We start from the raw sequence: 16,210 nt of genomic DNA on the forward strand, positions 1-16,210 counted from the left end.
CAGGTCCCCACCACAAAGAACCATCCAGCCCCAAGTAGAGCTGAGGTTGAGAAGCCCTAGACTAAAGCCCTAGATTCTCTTGATTCTGGGGTCTTTGCAGGACTAGCTCCCTCCTTCCCTACTCCATTCTTCGCTTAGCTGAGACCTCATACTTCAAGGATTCCTCAGAGAAGCCATTTCTGAAGCCTTCAGGCTGGGCCAGAGCCCTTCCTAAGAGCTCCTCCAGCCCCCTCTTCGCCCCCTGCTAGGTTAGAAAAGTTCGGACCCCTGGGGTTCTCAACCTTCCCATTTACAGTGTAAATTCCCTGTAATCCCCTAGACAGCCTAACTCTGGACAACTGCTAGGGACCCAGGGAATTTGTATTCTTAACAAGCATCTCTTCCTTCCCCCCAGCTGCTTGCCCCTCCTTATTTTACACATAGTAGGTGACCCAGTGACTAGTTAAGTATCTGCCAGGCGCTACTAACTGCTCTACGCGGGGAATCGAATCCTGGCAAACACACACCGCCCCCGCCGCCCCCCGCCGCCAAAATACACCCAGACTGTAGCCACTACCATCATCCCATCTTACAGAGGAGTAAATTGAGGTTCAGAAAGGGGACGTGGCCAGGTAAGAGACTCAGCGCAAGAAAGGGGTCCAAGTGCTGAATACTGCCTGATTCCCGGGAAGGGGAGGGGATGGAACAATGAAATGGGGGGGCGCGAGCTAACGGGGGCGCAGAAACTCGCCGCGGCCTTCCGATGCGGCCCCACCCCCACGAGGGACGTGAAGACGCGGACCCCGCGCAGCGTGGGGACATGTGACCGACTGCAGAGGCCGCGCTGCCTCCCCCGCCCGAGGTCTGCGCGCTCCGCCGCAGGGTGCAGATCGGTGGCGCCCGCCTGGGTTTGGGGCGCAAGAGCAGAGGCGGAGCCAAGGCGGAGCCAGCGCGCCCCGTCCCCCCTTTCCCTATCGAAAGCGAAACGGAGGGCCGGAAAGGAAGGGCGGAGCCCGCCTGGAGGCCCCGCCCCCTGCCCTGCGCGGCGGCAGGACCGACAGGCGCGCCCAGGTAGGGGGTCGCTGAGCGCGCAGTGCGGACCCTCGCTGGGACCTGCGCCGCCACCATGTCTCAGGAAGGTGTGGAGGTAGGAGATGGCTGCCAGTGGGCCGGGGGCCTGCGAGAGATGCTGGGGAGGAGTTCGGGGCGCGAAAGGGGCTTCGCAGTTCCTGGGGACTCCATCTGAAACCCAGACCAATCCTTAGGCTGGCACTCGTTCCCCTCAGAAAGGAGAGTGACCACCACATGCCCTAGAGCGAAATGCGGCCTCCTCGAGGAAAAGCGGAGGCTGCTGGGTCAAGGGTCAGAGGCCAGGGGTTACCTGGCGGGCCTCCTCTCTTAGCCTAGAACGCTCACCTTGGTCCGCTCCCTCCCCCAGTGCCTTGTAGGGACTTTGGCTTTTTCCAGGAAATGCAGTAGAGGGATTGGGGGGGGGGCTGTGCAGAAGCCAAAACCAAGGGTCAAGTTCAGGCCGAGAAAAAGGATGCCTAGGGATGGGGGAAGGGCCATCGCTCCTCTCCTTCCTCCTTCGGAGCCCCCTGTCCCCACCCCAGCTGGAGAAGAGCGTCCGGCGCCTCCGGGAGAAGTTTCATGGGAAGGTATCCCCCAAGAAGGCGGGGACTCTGATGAGGAAATTTGGCAGCGACCACACCGGAGTGGGGCGCTCCATCGTGTACGGTGAGCAGGCCGGATCGAGGGCCTGGTGGGGGTTCTGCAGAGGAGCACTGGAGGGGGGTGTGGTCTGTGTTGGGGGTAGAAAGAAGCGATGAGATCATCTCTTTGGGGAGCGGTCTGTATCAGGGGTTCTGGGGACACTGAAACTCCCACAAGATCTTTCAAGGGCCCTTCACTTACACTTACTCTCCCCACCAGGGGTAAAGCAGAAAGATGGACAGGAACTGAGTAATGACCTGGATGCCCAGGTAAACTGTCCCTCTCCCTCAAAGGATGTGCTAAGGGGAGGGAGAACAGAAGGGTAGGCTCATTCACGCTGAGCCCCCGCTGTGCACTGTCAGTCCACAACTCATGGTACAGCCTCATTCACTTATTCACCTCTCAGTCTTGTATCTGGCTGGGGGGCCTGCAAACAGTAGGTGCTCATTACATGCTGACTGTATTCAGTGGGGGAGAGAGAGACAAGAAACTAGCCAGTGAAATGAATCGGGATTAATGTCATTTACAGAGGAGCCACAGAGGTCAGGGAAGGCTTCCTGGAGGAGTTGGAAGGAAGTTGTTCAAGATCAGGGAGGAGTCATCCCTGGGAAGGGGAGGAGTCAGAAAGGGTCTTCCTGGAAGAGGGAGGCTGTGCGAGCAAAGGAACATGCAGACAGGCTGGGATGAGCAGGAGGTGGGGGAGGAGAGAAGGGCAGGGGATCCCAAAGGAATGAATGAATGAATGAATGAAAGGCTTTGAGGCATAGACACAACAGGGCCACTTTGCCCCTTAGATGGCTTTGGTGTCTGGTGCACTGGTTTCACCTGTCTAAAAGGCCCAGCATAGAGTTCTTAAAAAGTGTAATAAAGGATGTATTACACTCTTAACATTCATATATTTACATTTATACATATGATGAGTATGATAAAATAGCAAAGAGTGTCATTGATAAAGCACTTCCCCTGTGGCAGGACTCCAGGACTTTTACCTGTTGACTGATTTCATTGCCACAGGTCCTATGAGACAGGTCCTATTAAGATACTAGCATGTCCATTTTACAGATGAGAAAACTGAGACACAGGGTGATGAAGCCACTTGTCAGGTTCATGCAGAAGGCAGGTGACAGCTGGGATTTGAACCTCTGCCACCTAGAGTCAGAACCTGGGCTCTTAGATGTCCCTCAGTAGTGGGAATGGCTTGGCCACACCCCCACAACTGGAGGTAATGAGGCCAGGATTTCAACCCCCATCTCCCTAAATCCAGAGCCCAAGCACTTAGCCTAAAGCAGCATGGCCTCAAAGAGGTGACCTGTCACCATGCCAACAAATGTGTGGCATTTGTGAGTAGGACAGGAGCATGGGGTCCAGGCCTGCCCCACCAGGTTCACTCAGGGTAAATTCAGCAAGCCCTCTCCCAGCTCTGGGCCTCAGTTTCCCCATCTGAACAATGGGGGTAATAGATATGCCTACCTCTCAGGGTTGCTCTAAGGACAACTGAAGTCACACATCCTGCCCTGAGGAAATAGATACTTCGCAGTCAATCAACTCCTCCTGAGTTAGGAACACCCTGCTTTTTTTTTTTTTTTTTTGGCCACTTCATGGCATGTGGAGTTCCCAGGCAAGGGATCAGACCTAAGCCTCAGTTGCAACCTAAGCCGCAGCTGTAGTAATGGAGGATCCTTAAATCGCTGTGCTGGGCCAGGGATCAAACCTGCATCCCAGCACTCCCAGGACACCATTGATCTGGCTGTTCCACAGCAAGAACTCCTAGGGACACCCTACTCTTAATATGGGGCCAGAACCCCACCTCCCCAGAAGCCCCACCCACAGAAAAGATGCATGAGCCACATCCCCAGTTTCTGCCCTGGTGTCTCCACTCAGGACCCCCCAGAGGATATGAAGCAGGACCGTGACATCCAGGTGAGTCCAGGATGTGGGACGGGAAGGTGAGCAGGGAGGACATCCATGGGGAGGTCCCTAGGTGAGGAGGAGGGACGCTGTAGGGGGAGGAAGGGAAAAAGAGGGCTGACAACCCTCCCATCCCCACCTACACCATCCTACAGGCAGTGGCAACCTCCCTCCTGCCATTGACAGAAGCCAACCTACGCATGTTCCAGCGTGCCCAGGAAGACCTCATCCCTGCCGTGGACCGGCAGTTCGCTTGCTCTTCCTGTGACCACGTCTGGTGGCGCCGCGTGCCCCAGCGGAAGGAGGTGATAACCCAACCCCTGACCTTGGTTCTGTCCTGACTCCACTCCCAACCCTCAACCTCAGTGTCCAAACCCTTGACGGAAGAACATCAGCCTCTAAGAACCCAACCCCCGACCTCCAACCTCAGAGATCAACCCGAATCGCATACCCCAACCCCGACTGGACTTCTCTTTCAACTTGAGAAGCTCGACTTTTACCCCAGAGCCTGATCTCGGATTACACAGTTTGACAGCTACCGCAGAAGTCAAACCTGACCCCCCCGCAACCACAACCCTATATCTGGCTTCTGAACCCCTTGACCAGTGGTGTGCTTCTGGTAAATGCCTATTAGCCAGCTCTTGTGGGGTGGAGGCAACCCCGGATTTATAGTGTTTGCCAATTTCCATTGTGTAAATCTCACTGTGGCCAACATCAAGCTGTTGGTGCTCACCTCTGACCTCAAGCCGGCTCCCCTTTCCGCACCCCCAGGTGTCCAGATGCAGGAAATGCAGGAAGCGCTATGAGCCGGTGCCACCCGACAAGATGTGGGGCGTGGCTGAGTTCCACTGCCCGAAATGTCGGCACAACTTCCGGTGAGGGCACAACTTCCGGTGAGGGCACAACTTCCGGTGAGGGTTCTGACCTCTAGTCCCCACTCTCGGCCCCTCCCCACCCCACCCCTGCCCCTCCTAGACCCGGCCCCACACTGGCCCAGGCGGCCCTTGGACCCTCACGGCCCTCCCCGCCCCCAGGGGCTGGGCGCAAATGGGGTCCACATCCCCCTGCTATGGGTGCGGCTTCCCCGTGTTTCCAACACGGATCCTCCCTCCGCGCTGGGACTGGGACACGGATCGCCGCAGCAACCACACCCACTCCTGCTCAGCTGAGGACTGCTACAACCGGCGAGGTGAGGGCCTGGTGTGTCCCTGTGGCCTTCCCCAACTCTGGGCAGTCTACCTGGCCTTGATTCCTGGGACATCCACCCTGGGGATTTAAGTACCAGGGTTTCTGCCTGCCTCTTCTGCATGCCTCCCAAGGCCACATCAGTCCTGGAGGCCCTTTTGTCTCCCAGCGCATCTGCCCCTCCTTCTACATCTTCCATGGTCCTCCAAGTCTCCTTACCTCCAGGTCCCTCAGGACCCTTGCCCCTCCTAACACCCACCTCCCATGGCATTGGCCACCTTCCATTGTCTTACCCATAGGCTCTGTGGTCTCACTCCAGTGGCCCACACCCCAGTGTCCTGTGGCTTCTGCCCTTGTGGTCTCTGCGTTCTTGGCTCCCATTTCGTCTCCCATAGTCTCAGGTGACACCCATGTACCTGAGTCTCTGGTGGCTTCAACACCTGTTACCTTTGTCTCTGAATCTCCTGTAGCTCTGGCCCATAGCCTATAGCCTCTGCCCCTCCTTCCCTGGAGCTCCCCGTGGCCTTAGCCTCCTTGCCCCCAGAGTCTCATGTAGCATCAGGGTCCGAGGACCTCAGAACTTCTCCCTCCCCAGAGCCCCACGTGCCTGGGACCTCCTGTGCGCACCCCAAGAGCCGGAAGCAGAACCACCTACCCAAAGTCCTGCACCCCAGCAACCCCCACATCAGCAGTGGCTCCACAGTGGCCACCTGCCTGAGCCAGGGGGGCCTCCTGGAAGACCTGGACAACCTCATTCTGGAGGACCTGAAGGAGGAGGAGGAGGAGGAGGAGGGTGGGCATGGGGAGTGACCCCTGCCAGGTGCAGATGCAAACCAGACACGGTCTGTGGATACTTTGTGTTGTTATAAAATGTGAGCTCAAACGGAGATCTAAATGCCCTTGGGGAGCGGTCTGGGTCTGAGATATTGGCAGGGGGATTCCCGGGTCCTGTGTTCAGGGCCCCCAGGAGCAGATCCACAATGGGAAGAGGTCTGTGGGACATGGCCTGCACTGAGCCATGAAGGAGGTGTGACCAGGACAACTTGGGCTCCTGCTGACAAACATCCCCCTGGGACCTGGGGGAAAGATGGATAGATGGTCACAGCCTCAGGGGCCGGATCAGCATGGCCGCCTTCTTGAGAGAGTAAGCCCCACCACGAAACTCGGCCCAGTAGACACCGTCCTGGTAGCGGCTACGGTAGTGGCCACCACGATGCCACACACCATTGAGGTTGGAGTGGGCACAGGCATGGTACCACCAGCCTCCCCGCTGGTACAAGGCACAGTTACCTGAAGGGAGAGAGAATCCGTGTTGTCTCATCAGAATTAAAGCCTCTACCAACATCTCATTAGTACAAGGCTTTTGCCAGGCATTCTCTGCCCACCCCACCCCCCAACTTTCTTCAGAGTAAGAGCCTTAATTCCTTCCTTATCCCCTTACCACAGTACAAGTCACATTTTCCCTACTGTTCTTCAAACTAGTAGCTTTACTTCTCACTCCTTTATCAGGGAAAACAACCTTCTCTACTTCCTTTCTAGAATAAGAGTCCTAGTTCTCATAGTTCACCTCATCCCAGTCCACCTGCCACCTTTTACCAAGGTAGGAGTCCTGACTCTTACTGCCTCATCAGAGAATGAATCTGCAACTCCCCACCCTCTCACCAGAATAAGAGTCCTGTCCTCCATTTCCTTGTCTACCCTGATACTTACGAGGGGAAGTCATACCCCACCCCCTTTCATTTCCTCACTAAGTCCTCTATCCCCACCACCACCAGGAGCAGAATAAGAGCTCCTTACCAGAATAGGAGTCTCGATCCCTATCCACAGTGCTGAAAGGCTTGTCGTTGTGCCAGGAAAGAGAGTCTCCAGCATCTCCATGGTACTGGCCAAGCCGTAGGCGGTAGTGGTCACTCTCAGGCTCCAGGGAGAAACTGTCATAGTGGGCACGTGCCCCACGGCCTCCCCAGTCTTCAAGGAGAACCAGTAGCTCATGGTCCCCACGGCTGGTCAGCTGATGCACAGGTTCAAGGCCTAGCCAGTATTCCCCATCAGGCTGACCAAAGCCGGCCTGGCAGGGTAGGGAAGTCAGGAGCAAGTCCTCTTCCCTGCCCAGCCCTGCCCCACACACCTGGGCCCACCTTGTAGTGCTGCCAAGTAGTGAAGAAGTTGACAGAGCCATCTTGCCGCCTCTGGATCACAGTCCAGCCCCCACCTTCCAGCTGTTGCTCGCACCATGCTGATACCACATGCCGGCCCAGTCGTAGCTCATATACTCCACTCTGTCCATGGCCTGCCTGGCGGGCCTCTGCACAATCCTTCCATGGCCCTATGGGCACAAGAATATGAAAGAGACACAGCCTGGACCAATAACTCCTTATAAGGGTAAAGAGTCCTGATTCTCACTGGTCCCCTCACCAGAATAGCAGTCCTGTCTCTCCTACCCTCTCTCTAGAATAAGAGCCTCAGTGCCCCTTTTCTTATCTAAATAAGACTATGTCACTCTTCTCTCACTAGACCAAATGTGGAGATTGGGATTCTTAAATCCTTTTCTGGTCTCCTCGCCAGAAGAGAGATCCTGAGCATGGCCCTCTGAACTCCCTCAAATTCTCACCGAAGTAGCAGTCTAAATTCCCTGCCCCCCTCATCAAAATAAGAGTACCAATCCTATTCTCACACCACAGTAACAATTTGGGTCTTTATCAGAATAAGAGTTCCATCATAATCGGAATAAAAGCATTATTTCTTCCAGTCCCATCTCCATGAGAAGAATATGGCATTTAAGTACAATTTGTTATTTGCCTCAATTCATGCTGCACTGGGAATCTCCTGGCTCCTCAGACCCCCAACAACCCTGCCCTTGTCTTACCTGCAGGCTTGGTAGGGACAGCAGGGTGCCCTGAGGGCAGAGGAGAGGCCAAGGGCTCCTGCTGTCTCAGGGTCTGGTCTCTCTGGGGCTTTGGGGCTGAGTTTAGCCTCCTACTGGTGTCATTAGTATCACCCACCAGACTGACTGGAACCACAGGCACCAGAGGCGGTGGCAGGACCTGGGGTAACCAAGAGAGTTACATGTGATTGGACTAACCATCAGCCCAGAAGGCTCCGGGCTCCTAAATCTCTGAGCACTCAGGTGAGAAGGACAGGGCATGGATTGATCCTCTCCAATTGAGTCTCTAGTAGTCAAAAAGAGACAGAGCTGGGCTTAAACTCCTGCTCTGGCATTCACAGCATAACTGATCTGTGCCTCCAAACTTTTCTGCAAAGTAGGGATAATTAGTACATCCAATATTGAATATTAACTAACTGAATCTGCCCAACAACCCTGTAAGGTAGGCACTGTCACAAAGCAATAATCTCTTAAAACTCAGGGCCAGACAGTCCAGAATTCAGGATAATATGGCAGGAGTTAGAAACAGTAATACAAAGTCACCATGTATGTTACCTAACACCCTCTATGAGGTCATTGGTCTTTATCCACATATTAATTTGCTTGTTTACAGGACCCTATAGGTATTCATATCAGATAGATAGGTAAAGACTTTAAGTAGCCACTAGTCGCGTTTTAACTCAAATGAGTTATTGGGGGAGAGGTAGGCATCCGGTTTTTGGAATTTTTGTATTTCAGAACTGCGCATAAGATATCCTGGAGTTTCAGGAGGCCCATCTTCCTGACGATGCTCACAAGAAGTGGCTGCGATTTGCAGGGGGGTGGGACCGCGTTTTGGAGTTACCTGCTGCTGCCCGCCCGCACCCCCCGGGCACAGGCGCTCCAGGCGGGCGATAAGACCACTCTGCTGGCTGACCAGCTGTGCCAGCTCGCGGAACTTGACGTCCAGCTGGTGGAAGCGGACGGCGGCGCGCTGCGCCTCGGCCGAGGCGTTGAGCACTCGCTCCCCAAGCAGAGCCAGCGCGGCGGCGGGTTCCGGCCCCGCCCCCGAGCCCGCCTCGTGCTGCAGCTGCGCCCGCAGCTGGCCCAGGCGCGCGCTCAGGCCTCGGCTCTCCTTGCGCAGCGCGCGCACCTCGCCGGCCACGGCGCCGTCGGCGGTCGCCAGCCGCTGAAGTTCGCGCAGCAGCTCCTCGTGGCGGCCCACGCGCAGGCGCAGTGCCTCCACCTCGCTAGCGTTCACAGCCTCGGGTGCCGGGCGCGCGGCCGCCGGCCCGCTCCAACACACGGCGCCGGTGAACTTCTGCGGGGGCAGCACGAAGGTGTAGGTGCAGCGCGGGGCGGCCGCGCGCGCCCCCGACGCGCCCAGCAAGAGCAGCAGCTGCAGCGTAAACAGCCGGGGTGCCGACATGGCGGACCTGCGAGCAGAGTATAAATCGAAAGGAGGGGGACCTCCTAACCCAGACTAGTCCCCTCGTTTCTCAGGCCGGGCCAGACCTATCTGCTCCCACGCGGGAACGCGCATGTCTGTAACTGCGTGGATCCAGGTCCACACATCCCACCTCCACCCCTTTCCCTGCCCGGAGGCCGTAGATAGATACTCTAATAGGATCCAGCCCTGCCCTCTCCACTGAGTTCCAAGCTCCCAGACAGTATGCCACAGCATTAACTCAGCAAGTGTTTACTGAGTGCTTACTGTGTGCTGCCTCAATTCTAGGTGCTGGGAATAGTGGTGAACAAAACACAAAAATCCTTGCCGTGGTAAACAGGGAACAAAATTAAGTTAGGGTTGGAGTTCCCTCTGTGGTGTAGGGGATTAAGAATCAGACTGCAGCAGCTATGGGCACTACGTTGTCTTGGGTTCGATCCCTGGCCCAGGAACTTCCACATGCCCAGGCGTAGCTAAAAATAAAAAGATAACAGTAAAGGGCAGATATGGGGATATGGCAGGGGCTACTTGAGAGGAGGAAAGACCTGGAGAAGATGACATTTTTATTTTTTATTTATTTTGTCTTTTTGCCTTTTCTAGGGCCGCTCCTGCGGCATATGGAGTTTCCCAGGCTAGGGGTCTAATCGGAGCAGTAGCCACCGGCCTATGCCAGAGCCACAGCAACTCGGGATCCGAGCTGTGTCTGCAACCTACACCACAGCTCACGGCAACGCCGGGCCCTTAACCCACTGAGCAAGGCCAGGGATTGAACCTGCAACCTCATGGTTCCTAGTCGAATTCGTTAACCACTGCACCACAACAGGAACTCCGAAGATGACATTTTTAAACAAAGACCTGAAGGAGGTGAGGGAGGAAACCATTAGGGTGCCTGGGGAGAAGAGGTCATTGGCAAGGGGAATGGAAAGTGCAAAGGCCCTGGAGTTCCCATTGTGGCTCAGTGGGTTAAGAACCCGACTAGTATCTATGAGGATGCAGGTTCCATCCCTGACCTCACTCAGTGAGTTAAGGATCCAGGGTTGCCACAAACTGCGGCATTGCCATGGCTGTGGCTGGGGTGGCAGCTGCAGCTCCAATTTGACCCCTAGCCTGGGAACTTCGAAGGAAGGGAGGAAGGGAGGGCAAAGGCCCTGAGGTTGGATCTGATAACTGATGGGCAAAGGCCCTTAGGTTGGTTGACTGATGTATTAGAGAAATTTGGAAGAGGCTGGAGCAGATCCCAGACCCACTGAGCAAGGCCACGGATTGAACCCGAATCTTAATGGATACTAGTCGGATTTGTTTCCACTGCGCCACAATGGGAACACCTGTCTTTCTTTTTTTTTTTTTTTTGTCTTTTTGCTTTTTCCAGGGCTGCTCCCCTGGCACATGGAGGTTCCCAGGCTAGGGGTCTCATCGGAGCTGTAGCTGCTGGTCTACGCCACAGCCACAGCAACTCGGGATCCAAGCTGTGTCTGCGACCTACACCACAGCTCACAGCAATGCCAGATCCTTAACCCACTAAGCAAGGCCAGGGATCGAACCTGCAACCTCATGGTTCCTAGTCAGATTCGTTAACCACTGAGCCACGATGGGAACTCCGGGAACACCTGTCTTTTTATTATTATTATCATTCTTTTTTGGCTGCCCCATGACATATGGAATTCCTGGGCCAGGGATCAGATCTGAGCCACAGTTTCAACCTACGCCACAGCTATGGCAACACTGGAGCCTTTAACCCACTGTACCAGGCTGGGGATCAAAGCTGCATCCTGGTTCTGTTAAGACGCCACCGAGCCACAGTCATTTTCATTTTAGCATTTATCACTCTGCAGCTGCTTCATTTATTTGCCATTGTTTATGGTCTGAACTTCTCCACCAAAAAATCAGCTCCCAGAGGCTGTGTCTGGGTTTTGTCCTCTGCTCTGTCCCCAGAGCCTAAAACAGTGCTACCTAACCCCCAGCCCTGCAGGATCACACATGGGTCCCCACTGTCTTCATTCCTGGGATTCACAAACTTGCAGCCTCGAAGATGGGGATATACTTCCCTCCCATGTGCACTTGCTGACATTCAGACCACATTCCACGTGTTATCCCCGTCTGCACCAGTGTCCGCTATGTCCAAACCCACACATCCATTGGCCACAGAGGCATGTGTCTTGAGGTCTGCATTGTCACACACATTGCCTCATTTGCACACCCAATACACATTCCTTGAGCACCTTTTGTGTGCCAGAAGCTGTTCCAGGAGATGGGGACACAGCTGTGACCAACACAGATAAAGTGCCTGCCCTGGTGGAGCAGGTTGGGAAAACAGACAGTGGGGAGGTCAGAGGCTGATAAGTGCTTAGGAGAAAAATACGGAAGTGAGTGGGAGAGCTGGCCTGGGGAATGGGCATTTTAAATAGAGGAGTCAGGGAGTTCCTGCTGTGGCACAGTGGGTAAAGAATCTGACTGCAGCAGCTTGGATCACTGGGGAGGCATTGGTTCAATCCCTGGCCCAGCACAATAGGTTAAACGATTTAGCATTGCTACAGCTGTGGCTCAGATTCAGTCCCTGGCCTGGGAACTTTCGTGTGCCTCAGATGTGGCCATTAAAAAAAAAAAAAAAAAAACTGTGAACTATATCTAGTCACTTATGATGGAGCATGATAATGTGAGAAAAAAGAATGTATACATGTATGTGTAACTGGGCCACCTTGCTGTACAGTGGGAAATTGACAGAACACTGTAAAGCAGCTATAAATAGAAAAAAATAGTATTATAAAAAATACTAGGGCGCAGCTGAAACCAATCTGACTAGGAACCATGAGGTTGTAGGTGCGATCCCTGGCCTCGCTCAGTGGGTTAAGGATCCAGCGTTGCCATGAGCTCTGGTGTAGGTTGCAGACGCAGTTCAGATCTGATGTTGCTGTGGCTGTGTCGTAGGCCGGCAGCTGTAGCTCTGATTAGACCCTTAGCCTGAGAACCTCCATATGCCGTGGGTGCGGCCCTAGAAAAAGACAAAAAGACAAAAATAAATAAATAAATAAATAAATTTTAAAAATAAATAAAAGAAAAAATAGAGAAGTCAAGAGTTCCCTGGTGGCTCAGCAGATTGGGAGGCTGATGTCTTCACCGCTATGGCTCAGGTCACGGTTGTGGCTTGGGTTCGATCCCTGGCCCTGAAATTTCTGCATGCACAGCCAAAATAGATAGATAGGGAGTTCCTGCTGTGGCCAATGGGATCAACAGCAGCATCTTGGGAGCACTAGGACGAAGTTTTGACCCCCCCCCCCCCCGCAAGCCCGGCACAGTAGGTTAAGGGTCCAGCGTTGCTGCAGCTGCTGTCAAGACTTTGGCTTGGACCTGATCCCTGGCTGAGAACTCCATATGCCTTGGGGCAGTCAAAAAGAAAAAAAAAAAAAATAGGAGTTCCCATTCTGGCTCAGCAGTAATGAACCCAACTAGCATCCATGAGGACATGGGCTCAATCTCTGGCCTCTCTCAGTGGGTTAAGGATCCCACATTGCCATAAGCTCTGGTGTAGGTTGCAGACATGGCTGGGATCCCGTGTTGCTGTGGTCGTGGTGTAGGCTGGCAGCTCCAGCTCTGATTCGATCCTTAGCCTGCCTGAGAACTTCCATATGCTGTAGGTTCAGTCCTAAAAAGACAAAAAAAAAAAAAAGATAGACAGACAGGTAAATAGGGGAGTCAGACTTCACGCAGATGACACTGGAGCAAAGACTTGAAGGAAGAGAGCGAAAGGGAAGAGCATTCAGACAGAGGGAACAGCAAGTTCAAAGGTCCTGAGGTGGGAACCTTAGCTGCCATGCCCAAGGAATAGCAGAGAGGCCAATCAGGCTAGAACAGAGTGAGTGAGGGGGAGAGAAGGAGGAGGTGAGGACAAGGAGGTGAGTGAGGGGACCAAGTGTGGAGGACCTTGCGGGCTTCAAGGAGGATTCAGGGTTTTACTCTGAGTCGTGTGGGAGCCATGGAGGGTTCTTAGCTGGACAAAGGCATATTCACCACCGTATTCATACACCAAGCACAACTCCCAAGGGCAGAGCCGGATCCTCTCCTTGACCCCCTCAAAGACACCAGGCCCCCCACAACAGAGATGGGTCAGACTCCTTGGAGCAAGAGTGTAGGATCTATACTCTAGATCCTGGATCTGCTGCCTTCCAGGATCTCAGCCTGGAGTGAAGAGGAGGCCTGGGGAGCTCCCCAGCCAAGCCAAAGCCCAGGTTTCCCAACAGATTCAGCCTCCACCTGCCCTCCCACCCTCCTGCCGTCTCACCTCTCACGACCAAGACCCTGAGTCCAGTAAGGCCTGCAGCAGGCACAAGAAGTCCAAGGACGAGCCAAGGGTCCCGCAGGACCTCTGGACTGGAGAAGGGGAGAGGCTGGTGGTACAGCAGGAGGGAGGAGGCTTGGTAACCACTCCAGGCCACTCTGAGCCTGGGACTAGAGTGTGATGCTAAGTCCTGGAGCCCCAAGTGTAAATATTTAGCATTTCCCACATGAGAACTTGAAGCAGAATTGCCAGATTCCCCTGCCCAGGCCACCAGAGCCTGATAACACAGGTCAGTGTCCTGGACGTTCCCCCTACAGCAGAGCATAGAGCGTGGGAAGCTGCAGGCCCCAAGAGGCTGCGGGGAATCCTAGCCTCAGACACATGCCTGTGTGTGTATGCACACACATGCACACACACACACACACACGCACACCACAGAGAACAATAATAGCAAACATCAGCAGCACCTACTGCTTGTCAGGCATGACTCTAAACTCTACCTTTTGTAGCTCATTAAATCCCAGCAACCTGAACTGGTTTCTGTATGTAGCCATATTTTACAGCAAGGAAAACTGAGCCTCAGAGAGGGTCAGCAACTTGCTTGTGGTCACACAGCCAAAGAAAGGGTCCTCAGTGGGATTCAGCCCAGGTAATATGACTCCAGAACTCAGACACATATACCAAGACAGACATACACACACCCATGTGCACATAACAGTGTAGCACAGAGATATGCAGATACCCAATGAAACATCCAAACCAACCCAGGAAGCAGTTAACATAGATAGATGGAATGTGTATGTGTGTGTCTGTGTCTATGGATTTGCCTGGCATACACACAATTGGAGTTCCTGCCATGGCACAGTGGGTTAAGAATCTGACTGCAGGAGTTCCAATTGTGGCTCAGTGGAAACAAACCCAGCTGGTATCCATGGGGATGCCAGTTCAATCGCTGTCCTCGATTACTGGGTCTAAGGATCCAGTGTTGCCACAAGCTGCAGTGTAAATCACAGACTCAGCTTGGATCTAGCGTTGCTATGGCTCTGGCTGTGGCCAGCAGCTGTAGCTCCAATGTGACCCCCAGCCTCCTGGGAACTTCCATATGCCTCAGGAGTGGCCCTAAAAAAAAAAAAAATCGAACCACAGTGGCTCCGGTCACTGCGGAAGTGCGGGTTTGATCCTGGGTGGGCACAGTGGGTTAAGATTCTGGTGTTGCTGCAGCCATGGCGTAGATTGCCACTGTGGCTCAGATTTAACCCCTGGCCCAGCAACTTCCATATGCTGAAGCACAGCCATAAAATTTAAAAAGTCATAATTTTTTAGACACAACTGGAAACACAGCACAGATTTGAGCAGCAATTATGTGTTCAAAATGTGGTTACACACACACACACACACACAAACGCAACCAGGACTTAAAGGAAAATACCCTGTGGGCTGAGTGGATCTGTATCTGTGTCTGCGTCAGACACGTAGACACCCAGGTACACGAGGTCACACACTGGCAAGAGCAGAGACACAAACCAGGTGCACAGCAAGCCCCTGATGCCCGCCAGCCTCAGCAAGTTTCCATTTATCTCCCACACACACTCTCACATCCTCACACAGGTCAAATCCTGCAGGGATGAAAACAGGCAGAAGTAACTACACAGTCATCTCGCAGAGGTACAAAGTGACTCACGTAGAGGCCCCGCCAGGCTAGGGTCTCCGACTTGTAGGAAGGCCTCCCCGACCAGCAGACACACTCTCAGGGAGCAGTCTCCTTCTCCGTCTTCTTCAGTTCTTCGTTCTGGACTCGTAACCCGAGTGGCCTCCCGGGCTGAAAGAGGAAATGGTCGTCCCAGATCTGAGAGAGGCTGCCAGGCTGGGCTCCCGGCCTGGGCTGGGGGGCCCCCCTACACTGGGCCCCTTGGCCCCCCACCCATAGCCCCCTCTGACTTCCCCCATTGGCAACAGAGAGAGAGGGAGTCTGAGAGACAGAGAAGGAGAGATGGGGAGAGAGATGGGCATCAAGGAGAGAAATGAGGATAGAGACAGAGAGAGAGGAGAAAGATGGAAATGTATAGACGAATGAAGGAGACAGTTGATGGCAGAGACAGCTGGGGAAAGGGAGACAGAGACAGGGAGAAGACAGAGATGGGGGGAGACAGAAGAGGGAAGAGGAGAAGGAACTGGAGTGGGGAGATGGAAAGGGGAGGCAAATGGTGGGGGAGACAGTTGGGGGAGGGGAAGCAAATGAGGGAAGGAAACAGATGGGATAGGGAGAGAGATGTTGAGGGGATCCCTTCCCCCCATCCCAAGGTTCTGGGGAAGAAGCCAGAGGCCTGAGGCCAAGGCTGGGGATTTGAGCGGAAACTGGGAGGGGGTGAATTATTCACTAAGCGCCCGCCTTGCCCTGAATTTCCAGAAGGTGATGTGGAATTTCCATCCCTCAGTCCGTCCGCAGACAAGGCTCCCGCGGAGGACAGCTGGGGGCCCAAATAAGCAATAACTGCCAAGGCGCTACCCCCTTCTCAGGCCCCCAAGTGCCTGGAGCCAGTGCGCCAAGTATTGTGCATCCATCATCTCTCTTAATTTGTGGATCAGGGAGGAAGGAAATGGTTATCATTCTCACTTCAGGATATTTTAGGAGCCTCCCAAAATCGCACAGCTGGTGGAAATGGCCGAGGTGGGATTCGAACTTGTAGTACATTTCTCCGAAGCTCCCCGCGCGGTGCAGCCCCGCCCTGATTTCCGTGGAAACTAGCACCAGATGTCTCCATAGTAACGCCCCCGACGTTTCCCCCGCCTTCCAACCTGGTGCGTGTGCCCAGGTGATGACGTCATCACGCAGCGTCTCTTT

General features: G+C 54.2%; 2 protein-coding genes across 4 annotated transcripts; one reads left to right on the forward strand and one right to left on the reverse strand.

Moving 5' to 3' along the window:
* The first annotated feature begins 798 nt into the window (after positions 1 to 798).
* Positions 799 to 6,129, forward strand: SHFL (shiftless antiviral inhibitor of ribosomal frameshifting). Of its 2 annotated transcripts, XM_047776994.1 has the most exons (8): positions 799 to 1,126; positions 1,593 to 1,716; positions 1,912 to 1,961; positions 3,574 to 3,612; positions 3,756 to 3,905; positions 4,372 to 4,475; positions 4,635 to 4,789; positions 5,381 to 6,129. In XM_047776994.1, exons 1-8 carry the CDS (start codon positions 1,106 to 1,108, stop codon positions 5,593 to 5,595), a joined length of 858 nt encoding a protein of 285 aa, XP_047632950.1. In that variant the 5' UTR covers positions 799 to 1,105; the 3' UTR covers positions 5,596 to 6,129. The 2 variants fall into 2 exon arrangements, with proteins under 2 accessions (XP_047632950.1, XP_047632949.1); XM_047776993.1 differs by having other exon boundaries at positions 851 to 1,716; positions 5,381 to 5,668.
* On the reverse strand, positions 5,631 to 16,103 carry ANGPTL6 (angiopoietin like 6). 2 transcript variants are annotated; one of them, XM_047776989.1, is made up of 7 exons: positions 15,983 to 16,103; positions 15,050 to 15,187; positions 8,514 to 9,084; positions 7,652 to 7,829; positions 6,924 to 7,111; positions 6,583 to 6,853; positions 5,631 to 6,075 (listed from the first exon to the last, which is right to left on the reverse strand). In XM_047776989.1, the coding sequence occupies exons 3-7, from the start codon at positions 9,075 to 9,077 to the stop codon at positions 5,885 to 5,887; spliced, it is 1,392 nt and encodes a 463-aa protein (XP_047632945.1). In that variant the 5' UTR covers positions 9,078 to 9,084; positions 15,050 to 15,187; positions 15,983 to 16,103; the 3' UTR covers positions 5,631 to 5,884. The 2 variants fall into 2 exon arrangements, with proteins under 2 accessions (XP_047632945.1, XP_047632943.1); XM_047776987.1 differs by lacking the exons at positions 15,050 to 15,187; positions 15,983 to 16,103 and adding an exon at positions 13,372 to 13,552.
* Between the last annotated feature and the right edge of the window lie 107 nt (positions 16,104 to 16,210).

The sequence above is a fragment of the Phacochoerus africanus genome, chromosome 4 (assembly GCF_016906955.1).
Source record: "Phacochoerus africanus isolate WHEZ1 chromosome 4, ROS_Pafr_v1, whole genome shotgun sequence".
Taxonomy (NCBI): Eukaryota; Metazoa; Chordata; class Mammalia; order Artiodactyla; family Suidae; genus Phacochoerus; species Phacochoerus africanus.